The sequence below is a fragment of the Pezoporus wallicus genome, unplaced genomic scaffold, assembly GCF_028554395.1.
Source record: "Pezoporus wallicus isolate ANWC-B61680 ecotype Strahan unplaced genomic scaffold, APGP_CSIRO_Pwel_v1 contig_2910, whole genome shotgun sequence".
NCBI lineage: Eukaryota > Metazoa > Chordata > Aves > Psittaciformes > Psittacidae > Pezoporus > Pezoporus wallicus.
Genome location: NW_026642858.1, coordinates 984870 through 1006839, shown reverse-complemented (window position 1 = coordinate 1006839; position 21970 = coordinate 984870). Strand labels below are relative to the sequence as shown.

The following is a 21970-nucleotide window of genomic DNA, read 5'->3' as shown; positions in this document are numbered from 1 at the left end:
ATGGCTGCAAAAATTTCCTCTCTATCATGCACACTACCTCTAGTCATAAGCACAAATAAAAGCACCAAACAATCCTTTTCTTTCCATCCCTTTCCTTCTCTACTCATCTCTTTTCGAAAGGCGCTTCTAAAAACCAAGTGTCCTAGGAGAACTATTAAAATCCAAATCATCAAGAGCAAATGATGCTTGAAACAAATGAGCAGGCATGGTAGACAAGTATTTTAAGGAAAGCAAACTTCCACAAAAAAAGTCTTTCTTCTTCAGTAAGAAAGATTCTAGGAACGCCTCTTCCTCCTCAAAAAAAATGTGGTATCATTCACAGAACTGCTATTTTTAGCTGAAAAATAACAAACACAGATTTAATGAAACCCTTTCCTGAATTTACTGAATTCTTGAATACCTGAACACAGACTTAGGGTGTGAAATATAAGCATTAAAATCAATTTCCTCTTCCCACAGAAGAGGCATGAAATTCAAAAGAACAAGATCAAAAGAGCAGTATTATTTATAGACTTTTCCCATATGCTCATTTGTCATAATGTTGACAGACGTATAAACTGAGTAGACTTGAATAGGCAATACAATTCAATGAGAGCATGCATAATTCTGAACAGCCAGCAGTCAGCATCCTTCAAATCGAACGATCTGCCAGTAGACAGGAGAAAGGAGGGGGAAAAACCAAATACAGTGCACAATTCCACAGACTATAACTATACACATATGAAGCAAAACCAACCACCACTTACTTCAGATTTGGAGGATATGTTTTCCTCCACATCAGAATCACTGGCATCTACAATATCATCAAATGGTGGCAGAGTAGGTGTCTTCCTTTCCAGTGTATTGCTTTCGGTTTTGACTCTTCCCACCTTGGGCTGAGATCTATCCTTTGTCTGTTTTTTGTCAGCTGAACAAGTAAGAATCAGCGGTGGGGCACTAGAGAAACTTTTAAATAACAAATCTGGACCACTTTTTTTTCTTTTTTTTGCTGAAGTTTCAGAGTCCACAACAGAGGGCCTTTTTGTGAGGGTCTTCTTTTCTTGCTGCTGCCCACCTGTTATGGTAAGGATAGGGGTGTTTTCAAATTTCAGCTCCTTGGGTACAGGTTTGGGTTCCTTGAAGGCCATCTTAGAAAATATTTTGTCATCTTTTAGTGGTTTGTTTTCTTTGGGTTTCTTGGAGGATTCTTTGGAAGATTTGTTCTGTTCCCTGGAAGGTTCTTTGAAGGCACTTTTATGTTCTTTTGAGTCTTTAGAAGTTTTTTCCTTGTGCTCCTTTGTTAACTTGTGGGTCTTCAAAAAACTGTTACTACAGCTGCTGCTACTTGTGTTCAGAATCCTAGTTGAGTCCTGCAAAAGGGAGATACAAAATCTAACTTACAAAACCCCCAAAAAGAACCCTTAAAGCCCTGAGAGACAAACAAAATATGGATACAAGCATCATATTAAAAACTTGGAACTGCAGGTTGAAAACCAAAAAATGCAAACGCCTGTTTAAGAACAGATCAAACCCCATTATTTTGGGCAACTTATCTGCAATAAAGTGGTGGAACATGAGCAGGTACCATGCTTGTCAATATCTGCAAGACAAGTTATTTTTTATCTTAAGAATTAGCTATGTTTTTTAAGAAACATTGTAAGATGAACATAAAGACAGTTTAGAAAATTTTAACCATGTTGATTAGCTGTGAGGAAAAAAAGAAAATTGTTAGGAAAGATCAAGCTAAGAACCATATACTGCCAACAGAATTACTTCAGGATCAGAGTGAAATATGTGCTCCTGTTACACTGTAGGCAAAGTTTCTCTACTGTGATCCTCTTTCCAGCTTTTGCCAGATCCTTTCCCTCATACAGAATAACAACTCTGGGTCCAGCCTGGATATGGAAGACTTGATTTGACACAAAACATCTCAGCAGGCAATGTCTTTTTATGGAAAACCTCCTTAACTAAAAAAGCTTTCCTCTGTATTTATCGCTGCTGTCTCTGCTGAATATTTGATAGCATTTTTTAAAATCAACTAAACATGAAGGATTTCTGAAAGGGTGACGACTCAGAGATCTTAAAGGCAAAAGCAGAAAGAGCAGAATTCTTCACTCAGTTGAATCTGGAAAGTCGAAGTGGGAAGGAAAGTGGTGACCTGTAGCTAGAGCTGGCAACAAGGGAACTGAACCATATGCTATGGGTCATATGGGATCCTTTCTTCTGAGAATTAACACCTAGGAATTCTCAAAAGATGAGGATAGCCCCAGCACTGCCCACCTTCCACTTTCATCAAAACTACTAGCAGTAGGTGCTCAGAACCTCAAAAATACCCAGTAGCCTAACTGCACTCTTATAAAGAGTAATCACCTCTAGCACTCTCTCCAGAAACAAGCTTCATTTTATATGACTTTCAATCTGCAAAGTGACATTTCAATTTACAGGAACCTATGGTCAAGCTGTTCAAGTTTAGGTTGCTTACTTCCAAGCTGATTATAAGCACTTTTAACTATATATTTCCTATCATCTAAGAAACTTCTAGAAACACTTCAACAAATATACTGCATTGCAATATTGCACCAGTGTTATACAGATAAGGGTTTTGGCTGGGATAGAGTTAACTTTCTTCCTAGTAGCTGGTGCAGTGCAGTGTTTTGGCTTTAGTCTGAGAGCAATGCTGATAACACACCGATGTTTTAGCTGTTGCTGATTAGGGCTTACCCTGATAAAGGTCTCTCATGCTCTGCCAGTGAGGAGGGGCACAAGAAGCTGAGAGGGAGCAGAAACAGAACACCTGACCCAAACCACAGCATGTCATGCCCAGTATATAAACTCAGGGGAGTTGGCAGTGACATGGGTGTGGAGGTTATCACTACTCAGGCTGGGTATCAGTCAGCAGGTGGTGAGCATCACTTGTGTTTTCTGAACTTTCATTTTTCCTTGTTCCCATTATATTATCATTATTATTTCAAAATATTAATTTCAATTATTATTCTGTTCTACTTAATTTCAATTATTAAACTGTTCTTGTCTCAACCCTCATGTTGTGCCTCCTTCCAATTCTCCTCCCCATGCTGCCCTGCATGGGGCAGGGAATGACGGGAAGTGAGAATACAGCTGTGTGGTTCTCAGTTACTAGCTACACGTAATCTATGATGGGTAGGTAACCAATTTTTTCCTTTTTTTTTTTTCTTTTTCCTAAATGCACAGACTAAGCATTAGAAGTTGTAAGTTATGGAACCTTGACTTGAGCGGTGAACAAATGAATTCACATGATGATTCACCAGTCCAGACAAAGTGGATAGCGCCCTGGTTTTTTTTTGTGTTTGTTTGTTGTGTTTCTTAATAACCTCATGAAATAATACTTAAATCACAGAGCACATTGTCCTGTAAATTTGAGACATGCAAATGGACTGTGACAGCTGCTTAACAGGTAACATATTTGCAGATTAAAACACTTTAAACTCTTTAACGACAAGGCAAAAAACAGTGTTGAACTTTCTGTGTATCTTGCAGGGTGGGATTCTGACTTCACACCACAAAATATAATTCCCAGGTTGGTTGAAATGGTTTTGAATAAGCAGTATCCTCTGGAAATCACTTCAAACCTCTCCAGTTGCTGACAGACATTAGAAACCTAATTAGCAGATGAAGCAGTTGGGGGGAAGGAGGGGTGGTTCATTAAATTTTATGAAGTCATCAAACTGAGCACACTGGCAAGGCCATGCCAGCCTACTTTACTCTGGGTTTAGTCTACAATTTAGTACGAGTGGTCATAAAAACATGCATTATTTTCATTTGTAATAAATAATGTTATGCCTATTGAACAGTTTCGTCTATGTTAAGCCAGTGGACTGGAATTAGTCTCAAATATGCCTTCTACTCCAAAGAGGAAAAGAGGAATAAAATAAAAAATTGCTCAGGGAAATTCAGGTTACTGTTGAATACAAATGTGTTTACTATTTAGTAAAAACACTGATTAGGGAGGGGAAAAAAAAAAAGGTGAAAAACCCGTAACAAAATCCAAACCACAACACTTTGAAAGCCTCCACAAATACTGTGGCTTGCTGGCTGCACGCTGTAAACAAATTTACCTACTAGTAAATTTCTTTTAGTTCTTGCAGATTAATAGTGTCACACATTTAGAAAGCTTTCCACACTTCAGCTTGTCCAGCCCTCCAAACCACTATGAACAATGACATCAGGAGAATTAGAAGCAGATGGAGAATTACAAGGCTCACTGGTTTGACACAGAAATCCAAAAGAGGGAGTATAAAACAATTTTATTTCTTTTTCCTGGTCACTCACGGGAATAAGATCTTTTGGGTTTTTGTTTATACAGTAAACCTCATTTCACTGCAGCTGACACTACACTCATTCCAAAAGACAATCAACCCAACAAAGCTAATCAAGCTGCTTCTCTGTATTCTGTGCCTGTAGTATTTACATAATACAAACAAGCACAGCATTACCACTGATTTAAAGCCAACACAAGTTATCACCAGCTAGCCTGCAGCTATTTTTTATATTCTGAGAAAATGCATAAAGTAAGGCTTCTTGCACTTCTGCATGTCCTCTGTATTTCCAAGATTAAAGCTTTGTTTCAGAATCACAGTACTGGGGCTCACTAATACCATCTGCATTAAGTTAAAACACAAAATCTTCAAGTTTCACTTTACACAATTATCTTTAAAAGTATTTAAAAAATACTTGATAAATGAAACAATTATTATGGTATTTTCTCACATTCTTTACATTTCAGTAGCTCACACTTCCATCACCAGAATCCCCCAATTCTACAACAGACCATCAGAATTTCTCCTGGGAAAGGAGGAAAACAATTACATATGTACAGTAATCAGAAAAGCAGTACTTTCACTGACACCTATTCTGACAGCAATCCTTGTTCTGTATTATTTTAATATGATAAGTTCACAACAAAGAAGTATCAAGACCTATTATCACTGGACTATGTCATGAGATTGCAAAATACCTAGAAATATTAGTAAATTCCCAGGGAAAGCACCACTAATTCAAGTATCTTCCAGCAAAATAATTCTCACCTTTGGCCCATGAGATAATTTCTTCTTCACTTCCGAAAAAGACATGGGGTTACTGGGAAGGTTGGGGAGATATAGGCTCTGTCCTGAAGAGAACGATGTGCCGTCTGGCATTACCATGATCTGTTGTAAGAGGGAAAGCGTGTCAGTCAAACATCACCAGAGACAGGGAGAGTTTCACCTGCCTAAAAATGAGCAAATCACACTGGCAGGAGAATAAAACTTCTCCAGCAAACAGTACTCATGCATTAATGTAAACACACTGCCATCCTCTATTTATAATGAGTAAATCATATCCTTCAATTTCCATGCAAATACAATGCAAGCCCCTCAGAAAATGGCGTAACTTGTTCTATTCCTTACATGCTGTCATGGTTTAAGCCCAGCCAGTAACTCAGAACAATGCAGCTGCCTGCACACTCTCCCTCAACCCTATCCCCACCCCGGCCTTGCTCCCGGAGGGATGGGGAGGAGAATCAAAACAATGTTTACTCCCACGGGTTGAGATAAGAACAGTCCAGTAACTAAGGTATAATACAAACCACTGCTGCTGCCACTGATAATAATGATAAGGGAAATAACAAGGGAAGAGAATACAACCGCTCACCACTCGCCAACCGATACTCAGGCTGACCCGAGCAGCGATCTAACCCTTCTGGGTAACTGCCCCCTGTTTACATACTGGGCATGACGTGCAGTGACCCCTTTGGCTAGTTTGGGTCAGGTGTCCTCTCTCTGCTTCCTCCCGGCTTCCCCTCCTCCCTGGCAGAGCATGACTCACAAAGTCCTTGGTCAGAGTAACCATTACTGAGCAACTACTAAAAACATCAGTGTTATCAGCACTGTTCCCAAGTTGAAAGTCAAAAACACAGCACTGCACCAGCTACGAAGAAAGAGAAAAATGACTGCTGCTGCTGAACCCAGGACACATGCCATGACACCTGCATCCTCAGCACACTTTCTCTCAAGCCTAGTACACTTGAAAGTTCATCCTACTTGCACTAAACTGTTCTGCAGGCTGCAGACATCCCATAAATGAGGATGTGTAATCTTTGCTTTTTACTAAAGCAAAGTGAAGGAAGATTGTAATGGGTACAGGTAGGAAAGTTAAGGTGGCAGGGGCAGGGAGTCCCTCGTGCCAGAGACAACTGGCTGTCACACACCCACCGCAGGGCATGGCTGAGCCCCTCAGCCAACATGGCAGCACCTCATGGAAAATAGTTGTAAGGGCAAAACACCGCACAGGCAGAGGTGAGAACACCAAGAACAAGGGAAGAGGTCCTCTGGGCGCTGAGAAAGTTATTCCCCTGCAGTCCACGGAAAGCCCATGCTGGAGCAGTTCTTGAAGGAATTCAGCCCACAGAGAGGACCCATGCTACAGCAGGGGGAAAGTGTGAGGAGGAAGAAGCAGAGAGGAGCTGTTATAGATTGACTGCAAACCCCATTCCCCTGTGCTGCTTGGGGAGGTGGAGATAGACAAGTCCTGAACAAAGGGGTGAGGGTGAGCACAGGAAGGTAGTACTGAGCAGCAGTGGTGTTTCCTTCCTGTTACCCAAATCCATCTTAATTTGCTACAAAATGAAATTAATTTTCTCCAAGTTGAGTCTGTTTTGCACATGACAGTAACTGGTGAGCAATCTCCCTGTCTTTACCTTAACCCATGAGCCTTCTCCTATCTTCACTCCTGCCCTGTTGAGGAGGCAGAGTGACCAAGTGCTTGGGTGCGAGATCATCACCCAGAAAAGCTTAACCCACCTCAAATATACAGTGTAAGAACAGCCTAAGGTTTTAATGTGAAAGCTGTACAGCTCTATCTTCAACTTCAAGCTTCTGGCTTATCTGGAGTACAGTATGAAAAATAGCAATCTTGGATTCAAAATTTTAGCATGATTAATGTATACAGTAAGACACAACTTCAGTTCAAACTGCAGACTTTACTGTCAGTAAAGAAGACAAAAGACCGGGAAAACCTCATGTAAATTTAACTTTTTGGCCCCTATGATACAAACCACACCTCTGTCTGCCAAACTCGTTTCTTTCAGAAAAACAATATGGTCCTCACTAAAATACTCTATATCAAAGAAAAAAAAAAAAAAAAAAAAAAAAATCACTAAATCACTTGCCTCCTCCTCCCTCTCACAGAATAAAGTTAATACTAGCATTCAGTAACTCTTCAGAAACTCCTCCAAAACACTTATTTTCTTTGCCAAGCTCATGTGTATAAAAGGTCCCTGCATTAGAAACACTTTATAGAATTGAGATGCACTTCCCTTTTGGCTAAATTTAGGAAAGAGACAGCTATACATCCAGTTTAAGTTTACTGAAACAGCTTATCTGCCAGAATTATAGCAACTTCTGCAGTGGGTAACTGCCCACTTCTCATTCGTCAAACACATAAACACACAGCCTGGGAGATGCACTTCAACCAGCTTCTAGAGCAAGCCCCCACCTTTACATCACATGCACAGCATTTACTGCTTAAGTGTGTCTATGCATGTCTATGTACATGGCTATATTAAGACAAGGCTACCAAAACAGCAAAAGGTGGGAAATGACCACATTTGCAGCAAGCTGCTAATTCTGCAGCAGGATTGCATGCTAATCAGAAGCATAGCAAGAGCTCTCCAGTCCAGCCATGCTATGTGCACTGTTTTTTTTACTCTTTTCCTCCTTTCTGCACTATAAGGCTACAGCTAGCTTATAGCTACAAAGAGCACACCCTCATTGGTGCAGGACACTGCCAGAGCCCATGCTGAAGCCAGGCACTCAAGACCACCCACAGCTTGTACTTGTCTTCTCCCACAGGGAATCACTTCAGTGACAAAACCCAGGCACATTACTAATTCTTCCCTTCAGCCCCTTCCACAAGTCAACAGTTCAGTGGGATTAGACAAACTGGTGGAGTAAGGCACCAGTGCTGCTGTTAACAAAGCAAGGTGAGACAACATCTGGTCTCTAAACAAATCAGTTTAAACAGACAAGTAATCAGACTCTGAATTCACCAGCAGGTGAAGCATGAAGTTCTGATTACAGTTTTGCTGTTCCCTCAAAAATACAGTTTGACTATATTTAAGCAGAACAGAGGTCTAGCTAATCTCACAGCTGGTCTTTGATGTAGTCAACAGTGACAGTAACAGGCCATGTAAAAGTAAGGAGTAAAAGTAGGGAGTTAGACACGCTTCTTCACAAGCACTAGAGAGCTTTAAGAAACCATCAGTGGATTTGAGTACCTGGTACTGGATAAGCATTAGAAACGTGGCCAAGAGAAAACAGTTTAACACTTTAATACCAGGTACAAATGATGTAAGAATTACCAAACAGGCTGTATTAAGAAATGTGTCAAGTGGAGGTGATAGTCCTATTCTGTGCTGCCCTGTTGCAGCACCAGCTTAAGTACTCTGTGCAGCTTTAGGCACTTCAGTATAAGGACACCAAATTATAAGAGTGTGTCCAGAGGAGGGTGACCAAGGTGGTGAAAGGTCTTGAGGGCCAGACTTAAAAGGAGCAGCTGAGGTTGTTTGGCTTGCTCAGCTTGGACAGGAGAAGGCTTGGGGGGGTACATCATGGCACTCTACAACTCCCCCAAAAGGTGAAGAGTGAGGTGCTGATCTCCTCTCTCTGGTGACCAGCGGTAGGACATTAGGAAATGGAATGAAGCTGCATCAAAGGGAGTTCATATTGGACATTAGGAAAAGGGTCTTAACTCAGACTGGTCACTGGAACAGGCTCCCCAGGGAAGTGGTTGTGGCACCAAGCCTGTCACAGTTCAAGGAGTGTCTGGATGATGCTCTTAGTCCTACGGTTTATTTTTAGGTAGTCCTGCAAGGAACAGGGAGTTGGACTTGATAATCCTTATGGGACCCTTACAACTAGAGACATTCTATCATTCTACATACTCAAGCTGGGTTTCTTTTTTTTTTTTAATTAAAAAAAACAAAACAACTTTTCCCTGTTGGTGGAAACTTCGTAATTTTCATGAACAGAAATTTTTTGCACCTATAGGAAGCAGCTAATATACTATTACAAGACTGACAAGGAAAAAACGGTTCTAAAACCAGACAGGCCATAAAAGGAAGGCTAAAGTAAGTGCGGACTCACTGCTCAAGGGGCAAGAGACCTCATGACAAAGAACATGGCTTATGTACTCAGTGTTTTTTTAGCCTCTGTTTACACTGGTAACATCTTGTTTCCTCAGGCCTTCAAGGTATCTGAGCATCCTCACAGAGCCTTCGGTGATGAGTCAGTGCCCACAATAGAGGCGGACTGAGTTCAGGAGAACTTCATCCACAGAGACACATAGGTTCATGAGACCAGACTGGATGCAGGGGTACTGAAGGAGATGGTTAGTTTCATTGCAAGGCAGCTCTCCATCATCTTCAAAATGTTGTGGTGATTAGGAAAGGTTCCTGAGGGCTAGGGAAAGGTAAACATCACATTCATCTTCAAGAAAGAAGACGTAGGGAACAGGAGTCCCACTTCAGTCCCTTGGAAGTACAGAGAAAATCTTCCTGGAAGCTACTTCCAGCCACTGGAGGGACAAAAATGTGACTGAGAGCAGTCAGCACAGGTTTACCAAGAACAATCATAGAATCATAGAATAGTTAGGGTTGGAAAGGACCTTAACATCATCTAGTTCCAACACCCCTGCCATGGGCAGGGACACCTCACTCTAAACCATATCACTCAAGGCCTCATCCAGCCTGGTCTTGAACACTGCCAGGGATGGAGCATTCACAACCTCCCTGGGCAACCTATTCCAGTGCCTCACCACCCTAACAGGAAAGAACTTATATCCAATCTAAACTTCCCCTGTTTAAGTTTTAACCTATTACCCTTTGTCCTATCACTACAGTCCCTAATGAACAGTCCCTCCCCATCACCCTTATAGGCCCCCTTCAGATATTGGAAGGCTGCTATGAGGTCTCCATGAAATCTTCTCTTCCCCAGGCTGAAAAGCCCCAACTTTCTCAGCCTGTCTTCATACAGGAGGTGCTCCAGTGCCCTGATCATCCTTGTGGCCCTTCTCTGGACTTGTTCCAACAGTTCCATGTCCTTTTTCTTTTGAGGACACCAGAACTGCACACAATACTCCACGTGAGGTCTCACGAGAGCAGAGTAGAGGGGCAGGATCACCTCCTTCGACCTGCTGGTCACGCTCCCCCAACACCCCCAAGTCCTTCTCCACAGGGCTGCTCTGAATCTCTTCTCTGCCCAACCTGCAGCTGTGCCTAGGATTGCTCTGACCCAGGTGTAGGACCTTGCACTTGGCATGGTTAAACTTCATACAGTCGGCATCAGCCCACCTTACAAGCATTTCAAGGTCCCTCTGGATGGCATTCCTTTCCTCCAGGGTATCAACTGAACCACACACCTTGGTGTCATCGGCAAACTTGCTGAGGGCACACGCAATCCCACTGTCCATGTCAGCAACGAAGATGTTGAACAAGACCAGTCCCAACACCGATCCCTGAGGTACACCACTCGTTACTGGTCTCCAGCCAATCCTGCCCAATTTACAGCCAGATCCATGAGATACATACCAGACAGATTACGAGACGGGTGGAGAATTGTCTGGACTACTGGACTGAAATTATTACTTTCAGCTGTGTGAGGTCCAGCTAGAGGCCAGTGACTACCACCGTTCCTCCAGGACAGATCACCACTTAGTCCAAAACTGTTTAACGTCTTGGTTAACAATTCAGTGGGATCGAGTGAACTCTCAGCAAATTCACAGATGACACACAGGCAACTTCAGAGATACCCTGTGCTGTCCAGCACAATCTCTACCATACAAATGTGACTTGAATTAGAGGATGTTCCAGGAAGAGAAGAAAAAAGGTTAGATCAGCTGTTCCATAAGGAATACTCAGCAGGTGAGGTGAACTCTCAAGAAGGCCAGCCTGTTGTCTAGTGAAAATGGAAACGAACTTCAGTGTGGGCAGCTACTTAATATAAAACACTGAAGTTGGACAAGAGAAAGTTACCTTTCTTCTGGTTTACACTGTTAACTGGGAGGTTTCCCACACCACCAGTAATAAGCTATTCTGTAAAAGTTTTAACTCAACATAGTTAAGAGATTATAACATGCAAGTTAAGTTTTAACAAGATCTCATCCTAATAATGCATAAGAAAATTCTATAAAAAAATGCAAGACTAAATCATATTGGAGAACACAAATACCATATGAATATCATGCTGTTTATTTCTACTATGGTAAACAACTCCTACCACAGAGCAAAAGCACAAATGTACCTAAGCTATTTTTACTTTCATTGCTGGTATGGACATAACATATCTTTTTTCCTCCTTCCCCAACCTCCCCCCAATACTGTTCTTGACAGAGGATGATTTTGCTCTTTTTGTCACATATGCCAATAAAGCATTATGCATACAAAAAGTCAAACTGATCTGCTGGTAGTGGTATCTTACCTCTAGTTCACCGAACACCCACTTCATCAGCTTGCAGCTATTGAGCTTGTATTTAAAACCTTTACCTACCAGATGCATTAAATAAGAGACAGCTTCCTGAGCAAAGGCAAAGGAAAACTTATTTCCCCCTCCCATACACTGAGTGGAGGAAATACACTGGTCTTCACATTACTGGGTAGGAGTCCATCTGCTTGATCAACCTGAATAACCAGCCTCCATAGTACCTGAATCAGATACCTGCTAAGGCATTCCATCTGCTAATCAAGACTGAGTAGGAACTGGGACTAGAGTGCTATGGAATGAATTTAATGTATTTCATTTATGTAGTTCCATACACTGCTAAGCAAAGGAAGGGATAAGTGAACAACTGTGAACTACCAATTATCTTAATGTAATTGGAAACACTTTTCTACTATCTCTTTTCCAGTAATTTGGGAATTACGAAATTACAATACATGTACCTAAACCTACTAACAACTGATTCAGAAGTCTTCTTACAAAAAACTGTCCTGTCAAAGATAACATTTATCTAGCCACACATGTTTGGCAGCTTAGAGCACCCAGGTACCCAATAAGAACCACACACTTTCAAAACATAAAGCTCTGCTCTTAAGATCCCAGTAGAGAAAGAATGAGAACAGCCTCAACAAGTTCCACGGTCTTCTCTTATTGCAAATTTCTACAAATTCACATCATGCTATCCCTGATGCATGGGAGTTACAGATCTGCCACCCCACACATATACTTACATAGTCAGAAACTGCACAAGCTGTCACAGTGCTCCAGATCAACATAATCCTATTATTAAGGCACATTAGACATTCTGAGGAAAATGAACCACTACCAAAAAGCTGTAGTCCGTCTCCTACTTTCTCACATTCCTGAATGAAAGGAGGCCATCAAGAAAGCTGGAACAATCCTGCTTCAAATAGATCCACACCAAGTTAACTGTTGTAGTTTCGTTTACTGAGCTGGTAATCCAAGAACAACTACATACAACAGAACAGGTTGGTAAGGTTCCCCACAATATGCTGCAGAAAAATTTCAAATAGCACTTTCAGTAAGACATATGAAATACCTGTTAGAATTCTAGGAAAAGCAAACCATTTCTACAATGTTTCTGCAGCACTGCAGATTAAATATATTTCTCATGCATCAGCAGGGACTTCCTTGTGTGGTCCTGGGCTGCTGCATGCCACATCGAATCATAGAATATTGAGGGCTGGAAAGGACCTTAAGATCATCTAGTTCCAACTCCCTGCCATGGGCAGGGACACCTCACACTGAATCATGTCACTCAAGGCCCTGTCCAACCTGGCCTTGAACACTGCCAGGGATGGAGCACTCACAACTTCCTTGGGCAACCCATTCCAGTGCCTCACCACCCTTACAGTAACGAACTTCTTCCTTAAATCCAATCTAAACTTCCCCTGTTTTGAGTTTTAACCCATTACCCCTTGTCCTATCACTACAGTCTCTAATGAACAGTCCCTCCCCAGCATCCCTATAGGCCCCCTTCAGATACTGGAAGGTTGCTTATGAGGACTCCACACAACCTTCTCTTCTCCAGGCTGAACAGCCCCAACTTTCTCAGCCTATCTTCATACAGGAGGTGCTCCAGTGCCCTGATCATCCTCATGGCCCTCCTCTGGACTTGTTCCAACAGTACCATGTCTTTTGTATGTTGAAGACACCAGAACTGCACACAATACTCCACGTGAGGTCTCACGAGGGCAGAGTAGAGGGGCAGGATCACCTCCTTCGACCTGCTGGTCACGCTCCTTTTGATGCAGCGCAGGATACAGTTGGCTTCCTGGGCTGCAAGCGCACACTGAAGCCGGCTCATGTTCATTTTCTCATCGACCAACACCCCCAAGTCCTTCTCCACAGGGCTGCTCTGAATCTCTTCTCTGCCCATCCTGTAGCTGTGCCTGGGATTGCTCCGACCCAGGTGTAGGACCTTGCACTTGGCATGGTTAAACTTCATACAGTCGGCATCAGCCCACCTCACAAGCATTTCAAGGTCCCTCTGGATGGCATTCCTTCCCTCCAGGGTATCAACCGAACCACACAGCTTGGTGTCATCGGCAAACTTGCTGAGGGCACACTCAATCGCACTGTCCATATCACCAACAAAGATGTTGAACAAGACCGGTCCCAACACCGATTCCTGAGGGACACCCCTCATTACTGGTCTTCAGCCAGACATTGAGCCATTGACCACAACTCTTTGTGTGCGCCCATCCAGACAGCTCTTTATCCATCAAGTCGTCCACCTATCAAATTGATGTCTCTCCAATTTAGAGAAAAGGATGTGGTGTGGAACAGTGTCAAACGCTTTTCCCAAGTCCAGGTAGATGACATCAACTGCTCTAACCCTGTCTATCAGTTCTGTAGCCCCATCACAGAAGGCCACCAAACTGGGCCACCAAATTGGTCAGGCAGGATTTCCCCTTAGTGAAGCCATCCTGGCTGTCACCAACCACCTTGTTGGTTTTCATGTGCCTTACTTAGCATGCCTTCCAGGAGAATCTGCTCCAAGATTTTGCCAGGCACAGAGGTGAGACTGAATGGTCTGTAGTCCCCCGGGGCATCCATTTTCCCCTTCTTGAAAATGGGGGTTATATTTCCCTTTTTCCAGTCATGGGGAACTTCACCTGACTGCCATGATTTTTCAAATATGATGGCCAGTGGCTTAGCAACTTCATTTGCCAGCTCCTTCAGAACCCATGGATGGATTTCATCAGGTCCCGTGGACTTGTGCACGTTCAGGTTCCTTAAGACTGTCTCGAACCAGATCCTCTCCTACAGTGGACCCAGGGTCTTCATTCTCACAGTCCCTGCGTCTGCCTTCCAAGACATGGGTGGTTTTGTCAGAGCATTTATCAGTAAAGACTGAGGCAAAGAAGTCATTAACAACCTCAGCCTTCTCCAAATCCCGTGTAGAAAGTTCTCCCAAGAGCTTCTGGAGATGGCCCATGCTGTCCCTCGTCTTTTTTATTCACAATGTAACTACAGAATCCTTTCCTGTTATCCTTAACATCCCTAGCCAAGTTTAATTCTAACCAGGCCTTAGCTTTCCTAACCTGGTCCCTGGCTTCCCAGACAACATCCCTGTATTCTTCCCAGGCCACCTGTCCTTGCTTCCACCTTTTATAAGCCTCTTTTCTCCCTGTAAGTTTCCTCAGGAGCATCTTATCCATCCAAGGAGGTCTCCTCACCCTCCTGCTGCACTTCCTTCTAGCTGGGACATGACACTCCTGAGCTTGTAGCAGGTGGTCCTTGAATATAAAGCAAGAGTCTTGGGCCCCCCTGCCCTCTAGGGCTATATCCCATGGAACCTTACCAAGCAGGTTCCTGAAGAGGCTGAAGTCTGCTCTCTTGAAGTCCAGGGCAGTGAGCATGCTGCACGCTCTGTCCCACATCATTTTATAGTGAAGAATGAGTTCATTCATCACTGAAAGCACCAAGAGTAACAAAAAATCAAGTTGTCCTGAACAACCATTATTTGTACTTAAACAAAAACAAAACAAACAAACAAAAAAACAAACACCCCCCCCCCCCCCCCAACCAACACCCCCCAACCCCCAAAAAAAAAATCCCAAAACAAAGAAAACCCACCTAAGGAAATAGAAAGCATTTCTTGAATGTAAAGTAACATACAGTTTAAGAAAATTCAATTACTTCATTATGAAAAGCACAAGATTAAAGATAATCCCTTCCCTATAGTGTCCTTATATCCAAGGCAGGCTCTGGGTAGAAGCCAACTATTCCAATTGACACAGAGGAACTGTAAGGAAAGAGGTAGGATAGAGAAATAAAAAAGGGAAATCCCTATGATTTCATCTTTATTACATGATCAGAGATGTAAGTTTTAGAAGTGGCATTATGAAGGCATCTCAAGTAACTGAAAAGATATTTCTCAACTGTAAAACAGTAAAAACAAATATTTTGGAACAAAAAACCCTACCCAACAAAACAAACAACAACAAACCACCACCAGACAAAAAACCTTCAAACAACAGAATGCAATGGGTTTTGGCAAAGCCTGTATTTTTACCTTGGTATATTTTTATAATAATTGCACCTCTCTCAGAATGATTCCCTCTGACTCATTAGTAGATCAACTGTCTTCAAGGAGTTGCTACGCTACACAAGCTGCTTGTATGTCCCTGCTAATTTCACAGAAAGCAGAAAAGAGACACCTTTTGATAAAAAGAATCATTACTACTTTAAAAGTGAACTTATTCCTTGCATTCTTTAAATCTGAAAGCTCCTGCTTATCATAAATAAGCCATGTGCACTTGTAATGATGTTACAAATGTTACTATTTTTGTCCACTGAGATAACTGCTCTCTTAAGGGGCATCTGTAAGTCTTTTATGAAAGAAAATTCACCTGTTAAATGCTGCCTGTGTACTCCTGGATTAAACAAAGAATTATGGGTCTCCTTCCAAAAAGGTGAGACTGTTACACAGTACAAGCATTTTTCTTTATATATTTGCAGCTACAGACTGAAATTATTTCTGTTTTTTTTTTCTGCAAGAATAAAGTTATTCATAATACCATATTCAAACAAGTAGTGCCTGAGCAAGTCTGTGTTTCAAGAAGAAAAATTCAATTTAACTGTTAGGTTGCTATTATCAGCATCTTCAAAATTAATTTATTTCTACTTTCTCAATAAGCTGATTAGGTGTAATTTTCAGGTTTTTTAATTCTAATTTTTTTCTTGAAATTGAAATACATGCAAGCCAAAAAAAGCAATAAAGCCAGTACCACCGATTTACACATGGTTTTACTAGGCTTCAACATTCAAAATCTATTTCAAAGTTGAAGATTATTTTTAATGACTAGAATTTCCTAGTGTCATCCCTCTTCCCTTATCCATACAGAGGAAACATAGTGCCATCTCTTTTTCTTCAGGCTCTTTCACTTTTAGAGGCTGAAAGTAATGAGGATAGGTAACTGACAAATCTAGGAAGGAATGACCATGTAAGAATCAATGATTACTGATGTCTACTTGATGAAAACTTCAATTCTAATGCACAATTTCATGGTGGGCCTAGAGGATGAGCTCCGCATGAGACTACATCTACATAGCCCTATGGCTACAAGTTAACTTGACAATTTGCTTGGTAAAAAATGGAGTAATCAAAAGTCATCATTTGTATACAGACTGTCTTTGGGGATTTCAAGCCATAGATTGGACGATGGTATACACTGCTAATTCACGAGTCATATCTTATTATTCAAGAGTCATATGTTAGCTTCATATCATCAGTACTATACTGCGTAAACAGTGCAAAAATTCTCAGTGGCATGATTTCCACAAACTTTTATAAAAGAAATTTCATTTAGAGTATATATGCAAAGAAATGGAACATAAACAATTACACTGAATAGTCTGATTGAATTTTCCCATCATACTCTTGAAAATATTTCCTCTGTAAACATTTACTTTTACATTTATGAGAACAAGGTCAACTGAAAGTAGGTAAATGGTTGAGGTGGGACTTGAAAGTAACTAAAGCCCTTCAAGGACTGAAGGGAACTTCAGTGTAGATTTCTTTCTGTAAGTGGAGAACACTGACAACAACTTTGCAAATTGGATAGGGCCTTTGCAAGTTAGAACCACAGGTTCCTATTTACTTTCATGACCACAGAAATACAGTCTCTGAAGCCAAAAGCTATTATTCTTCTTGTATGGGCTTAAAAAATAATTCTCAGATTGGAAGACAAATCAGCAAGCTGGTGAGCTTGTATTAATGACAGTGACTGCACATTTATGCTTCAATTCTGGTGATACCAAATAAAATGCTAAGACAGAAATAGTCCACAGAGTTAATCATGTCGGCACCACCCTAAGTATCCCGTTTGCCTTAACTACAGTGATTGCAGCAGCACAGCAAATCTGTGCCACAGCTGTGTTCTCACTTGCTTAATTACTCAGAATGTCCAAATGTTATTCTTATTCTCTCCCAGTGAACTGCAGAATAACCAGCCTGACCTTTGGTCACATGAAGGATAGGAAAGGGTAACTGTAAGAATGCACTGGCAGACTACTAGTACTTAATTTTAAAACAACAAAAAAAGGTTCTTAGCCTGAAAGACAAAATAACATTGGCTGTACCAAGTATCCCTGACTACGTGTGAGGGAAAAGAGGAGTTGTGAGCATCCAAGTGATAATTTAAGGAATCTGCATCAAGAGACAAACACATAGACAAGCCTATAGTGAATATGGCAGCATGCAGGTGCCAGGTGAGTCTACACTCTTCCCTTCAGAAAGACATACAATTTGTAATACAGACATTTATGCAATGAGAAATAAAGAATCAATGTTTAGTAATTTATATCAGCGGAACAACACATCCCATGATTTCTGCTTGGAGAAAAACTAATCGGACATCTGGATTTCAAGGCGTACAAAATCAAGCGATTTACACCATTACTTATAAGCATGTAAGCAAAAGTCCACCACCTTAGAGTGCTTTTTCTCAAAGGTGCCACTCAGCTTTTTATATTAATAAGCTAACTCACTCACTTTGAAGGACATGAACATTTTGCCTGCCATGTTGCCTGTCAAGGAAATTTAGTTGTTACTTTCACTTTCTCTTGAGTATTGTTTTGACCCTTTAAGTAAGTGCAAAACCCATCACATACTGTAAATGCCTTTCTCAGCCTGAAGTATTGAAGTTCCAAGTGAGTTAATGTTCGTGAATTCATTCAGTTGTCTATTCTACTTACACTTGAAAGCGAGAGCCAGCTTTCCATGGCTTCTACGACAGTCAAAGAAAAGCCTGTGTACACCGTTTCATGAAAGTGTAACAGGCCTTCAATCCTGGGAGACATAAGCCCTTCACACAGGCTTTTAGTAACAAGACAGACAGAATGCTATTGCATCATCCCTGCCAAGTTGATCAGACAAATTCCTATGTCAAAAAGCCTATACAGGGAAGAAGAAAACACTGATAGTTTCAAAAAAGGGAAACTATTTCTTGAAAGGGAATTGGAAAACTTGAGAAATAAAAAGGAAAAAAAAAACAACAACTGAACAAGCTGTTTGTAGTCTCCAGAAGACAAAAGCCACTGACACACAGCATTTTAAAAATGACCATACTTGTATATTCAGGGAAAGAATTCAATCAACACCACCCCCCCCCCCCCCCCCCCCATTTCATTGTTTTCAATTAGACATTTCTGCTTTTGTGAGCTCAAGAAACCTATAATTAGAAGGCACAGAAAACAAACAATTAAAAAGTAATACAAAGTATGCTTAATCTTTTTACCTTTTTAACCACACCCCCCTGCCCAAAGTCCCTGCTGGGATCATTTGGATTTATTACAGCTGTGAGTAAAGCTTGTCATTGACAACTGACATGATACAACTAGCATTAAGGCAGTAGCTCATGAAGTTTTCCTGAGTACAATCTTAGAATCATAGAATAGTTAGGGTTGGAAAGGACCTTAAGATCATCAAGTTCCACCCTCACACTAAACCATATCACCCAAGGCCTCATCCAACCTGGTCTTGAACACTGCCAGGGATGGAGCATTCACAACTTCCCTGGGCAACCAATTCCGGTGCCTCACCACCCTAACAGGAAAGAATTTCCTCTTTATATCCAATCTAAACTTCCCCTGTTTTAAGTTTTAACCCATTACCCCTTGTCCTGTCACTACAGTCCCTAATGAACAGTCCCTCCCCAGCATCCCTATAGGCCCCCTTCAGATACTGGAAGGCTGCTATGACGTCTCCACGCAGCCTTCTCTTCTCCAGGCTGAACAGCCCCAACTTTCTCAGCCTGTCTTCATACAGGAGGTGCTCCAGTCCCCTTATCATCCTTGTGGCCCTTCTCTGGACTTGTTCCAACAGTTCCATGTCCTTTTTGGACATAAATCTTGATGATTTATTTGCAAACACACTAAAAATCTAATACATTGTGCAGACAGCAATACCTTCCTGTACCTAATAAATACAAACAGAAAACGCAGCTTCTATTTCAGTACAGCTATAGTTGTCTTCTCCAGGAGGGTAACAAGGTCTGTCAGACTACACCTGCTACTTACTTCTGCTTTATTTTCAAAGATCCTCTTCAGCAGACTGAATTATTTCCACATTAACTCTCTCTTACCTCCAGCCCAGAACCTACTGTTGTCTAATTGTGCCAAATAGGGATGCCAGTCAGGCTCTTCACAGTAGCACGCTGCAGGACAGCAAGAAACAGCAGCACAAACTGACACAAGAGGCTGAGGCCAATGAGAAGCCTCAGCCCCACAAAGACAGGCCAGCAGTGGAGGCAGAGCCGAGGCCAGGGAAGGCTTCTCACAGCTTGGCAAGGAGGGGTCAAGTTCTGAGCAGACCCCATGGCTGAGCCCCTCGTGGTCCCTACCAGCATGAATTATTCTGTCATTGTGTGAAACACAGCAGAACAGGTTCCACTAACAAAGTGTAAACCTAAGTGTTTTGCTGTCTCCTCCCTCCAAATGGTCAAACTTGCTTTGGGCTTTTTCACATCAATTAATTTTACCAACATGTAAAGAAGTCTTGGTAAATTTTCTGGTTCAGACTGTGCAACATGTTAAGTAGCTTTATTTAAACTTACAGTTTCTAACTTGATCTACATTCTAACTACTGCTTTTATTATGCTTAATATAAAACTGTTCCTTTTTGAATCAGAGGTGTTTTATTTTCTTATTACTTCCTCCCACCAGAGTAGCTCTGTTGTATTTATCTCTGTAAAGTCAAGCAAGCAATGTTTTATGTATAAGGTCTAAGTTCTGCTTTTGCAGAAGGAAACACAAATAGCTTGGTTGTGAAGACATAGCTATCTAATCGTGTATTTAAGGTAGGAACATGCTCATCTGCTCACCCATTTAACTGTAAAGATGACAAGCATTGAGCTCTTACACAAAGTTAATCACAGAAGCACTCCACTTTGTTTCACTGTCAGGACAATCTTTTTTATACTAATCATGCACCAGCAGTAAGCAGTAACACCTTTATTGGGATGGCTTTTGACACGGTGCAGGACTCACCCCTCCTGCCTTTAGCAGCTTTCTTCTGAATTCTTCTGTTGGGTTGTTGAATGTGAGCTTTTCACAGCGGAGGTGATTTACAGGTGGGTGGCCTTCAAGGTGCAGGAATAAGTCATAGTCAAATCGAACTTTCTTAGGTTCTTCCTGAGGGTTGAAAATAACCAGATAGAAACATCTAGCACCAAACCTAAGTTGCAAACAAGGGCTACATAAAGACTGCCAATTAAAATGAAAATTATGTCATTTTTAACCATTCTCTGTTCTCAGACACATGATGGAATTTACCAAGTGTCAGCTGAGCTACAGTAATCCAGAGAAACTCGTATCGGTCCATGGTAACACACAGTAAAATACATGAACTTCAGTGAACTTCAAGTTGCCCTGACAAGGCGTAATTGAAAGTGTTATGTCATGTTTGGCACAGGCTACAGACATACACATAGGCAAGTATCATGATTCAGCTGACACAAGGTAACTGTCACCAACACAATCACATTTCTGATCCCTAGATAGTACTGAAGACACTCTAGTAGGGTTTGAATTCGTCTACCAAAGCCAAACACTATTGTTTTCTTCATGAGCTGTAGGAAAGAATAAGAATGAAACTGTTGCTGCACTACATTAGATCTCCTGCAAGGGGGCTCATTAATTAATTAAACTTCATTGCCTTAAATGAGTATGGCCAGCTGGATTTCAAGTGTTCCACTATAGCTTCCAAGTGACTAAAATTCTCTGCCACTGCCATGAAAAAAATGAAACTGAATGTTCCCTGTACCAATATGGAGAGAGAAAGAACAGGAAAGGCAAATTTATCTTGGGAAACATCATTTATGCTCTACTGCCCTGAGAATGCCTTAGCTGAAAAAGGACACTAGTGGTATTGAACTGACTTCAGTTTATAATACCAGAGAAAAAGATACTAAGTACATTTCATGTTATGCATTTACACAGTTCCTTCTAAAAGCTGAATACAAATTAAGTGTTCTTTTAAGACAATATTAAGTAGCCCTTCTCCCTGTGCAGCAGAAGCCACTAAATCAATGTTGGTCTTAAGGCAGAACATAGTAAAAGGTCAAATTTAGAAAAAGCTTTAGTAAAAGGGGAACTATAAGGGAAGATGAGGAAAAGACAGGGGAAAATATTAACACAAACACTGCATGTAATCAAAATGTGTGCTCTGTTCAGTGACAGATGCTTTAAAAATTCACATTAAAAAAATTTTTAGCTTCGATTCAGGATTCCAAAGATGTGAAGAACTGAACGTGTAGAAATCTCAGTTATTCTAAAAGTAAAATCAGAGGTTTCAAACACAGCCAAGGGACATCCGTCTCATCCCATCTCTAGACTTAGAGCAGAGACAACAGAAAAGGACCCGAAATAAAAAGCCTGCAGTATTCTTCTGTTCCTGACAGAAGAGAGTAATTCACTTAGATGAACGTTTTTCTTGAAGGACCATTTTCAGAAGC

General features: G+C 41.3%; 1 protein-coding gene across 1 annotated transcript in view; it reads right to left on the bottom strand.

Annotated features, from left to right (window-relative positions):
* MLLT3 (MLLT3 super elongation complex subunit) overlaps positions 1-21970 on the bottom strand; it is a 120893-nt gene that overhangs the window by 30824 nt on the left and 68099 nt on the right. The window contains exons 4-6 of the mRNA XM_057432920.1: positions 20505-20648; positions 5043-5162; positions 747-1349 (exon numbers count right to left, since the gene is read on the bottom strand). Of these exons, the coding sequence (XP_057288903.1) occupies positions 747-1349; positions 5043-5162; positions 20505-20648 (867 nt within the window). The remainder of the gene's footprint in view (positions 1-746; positions 1350-5042; positions 5163-20504; positions 20649-21970) is intronic.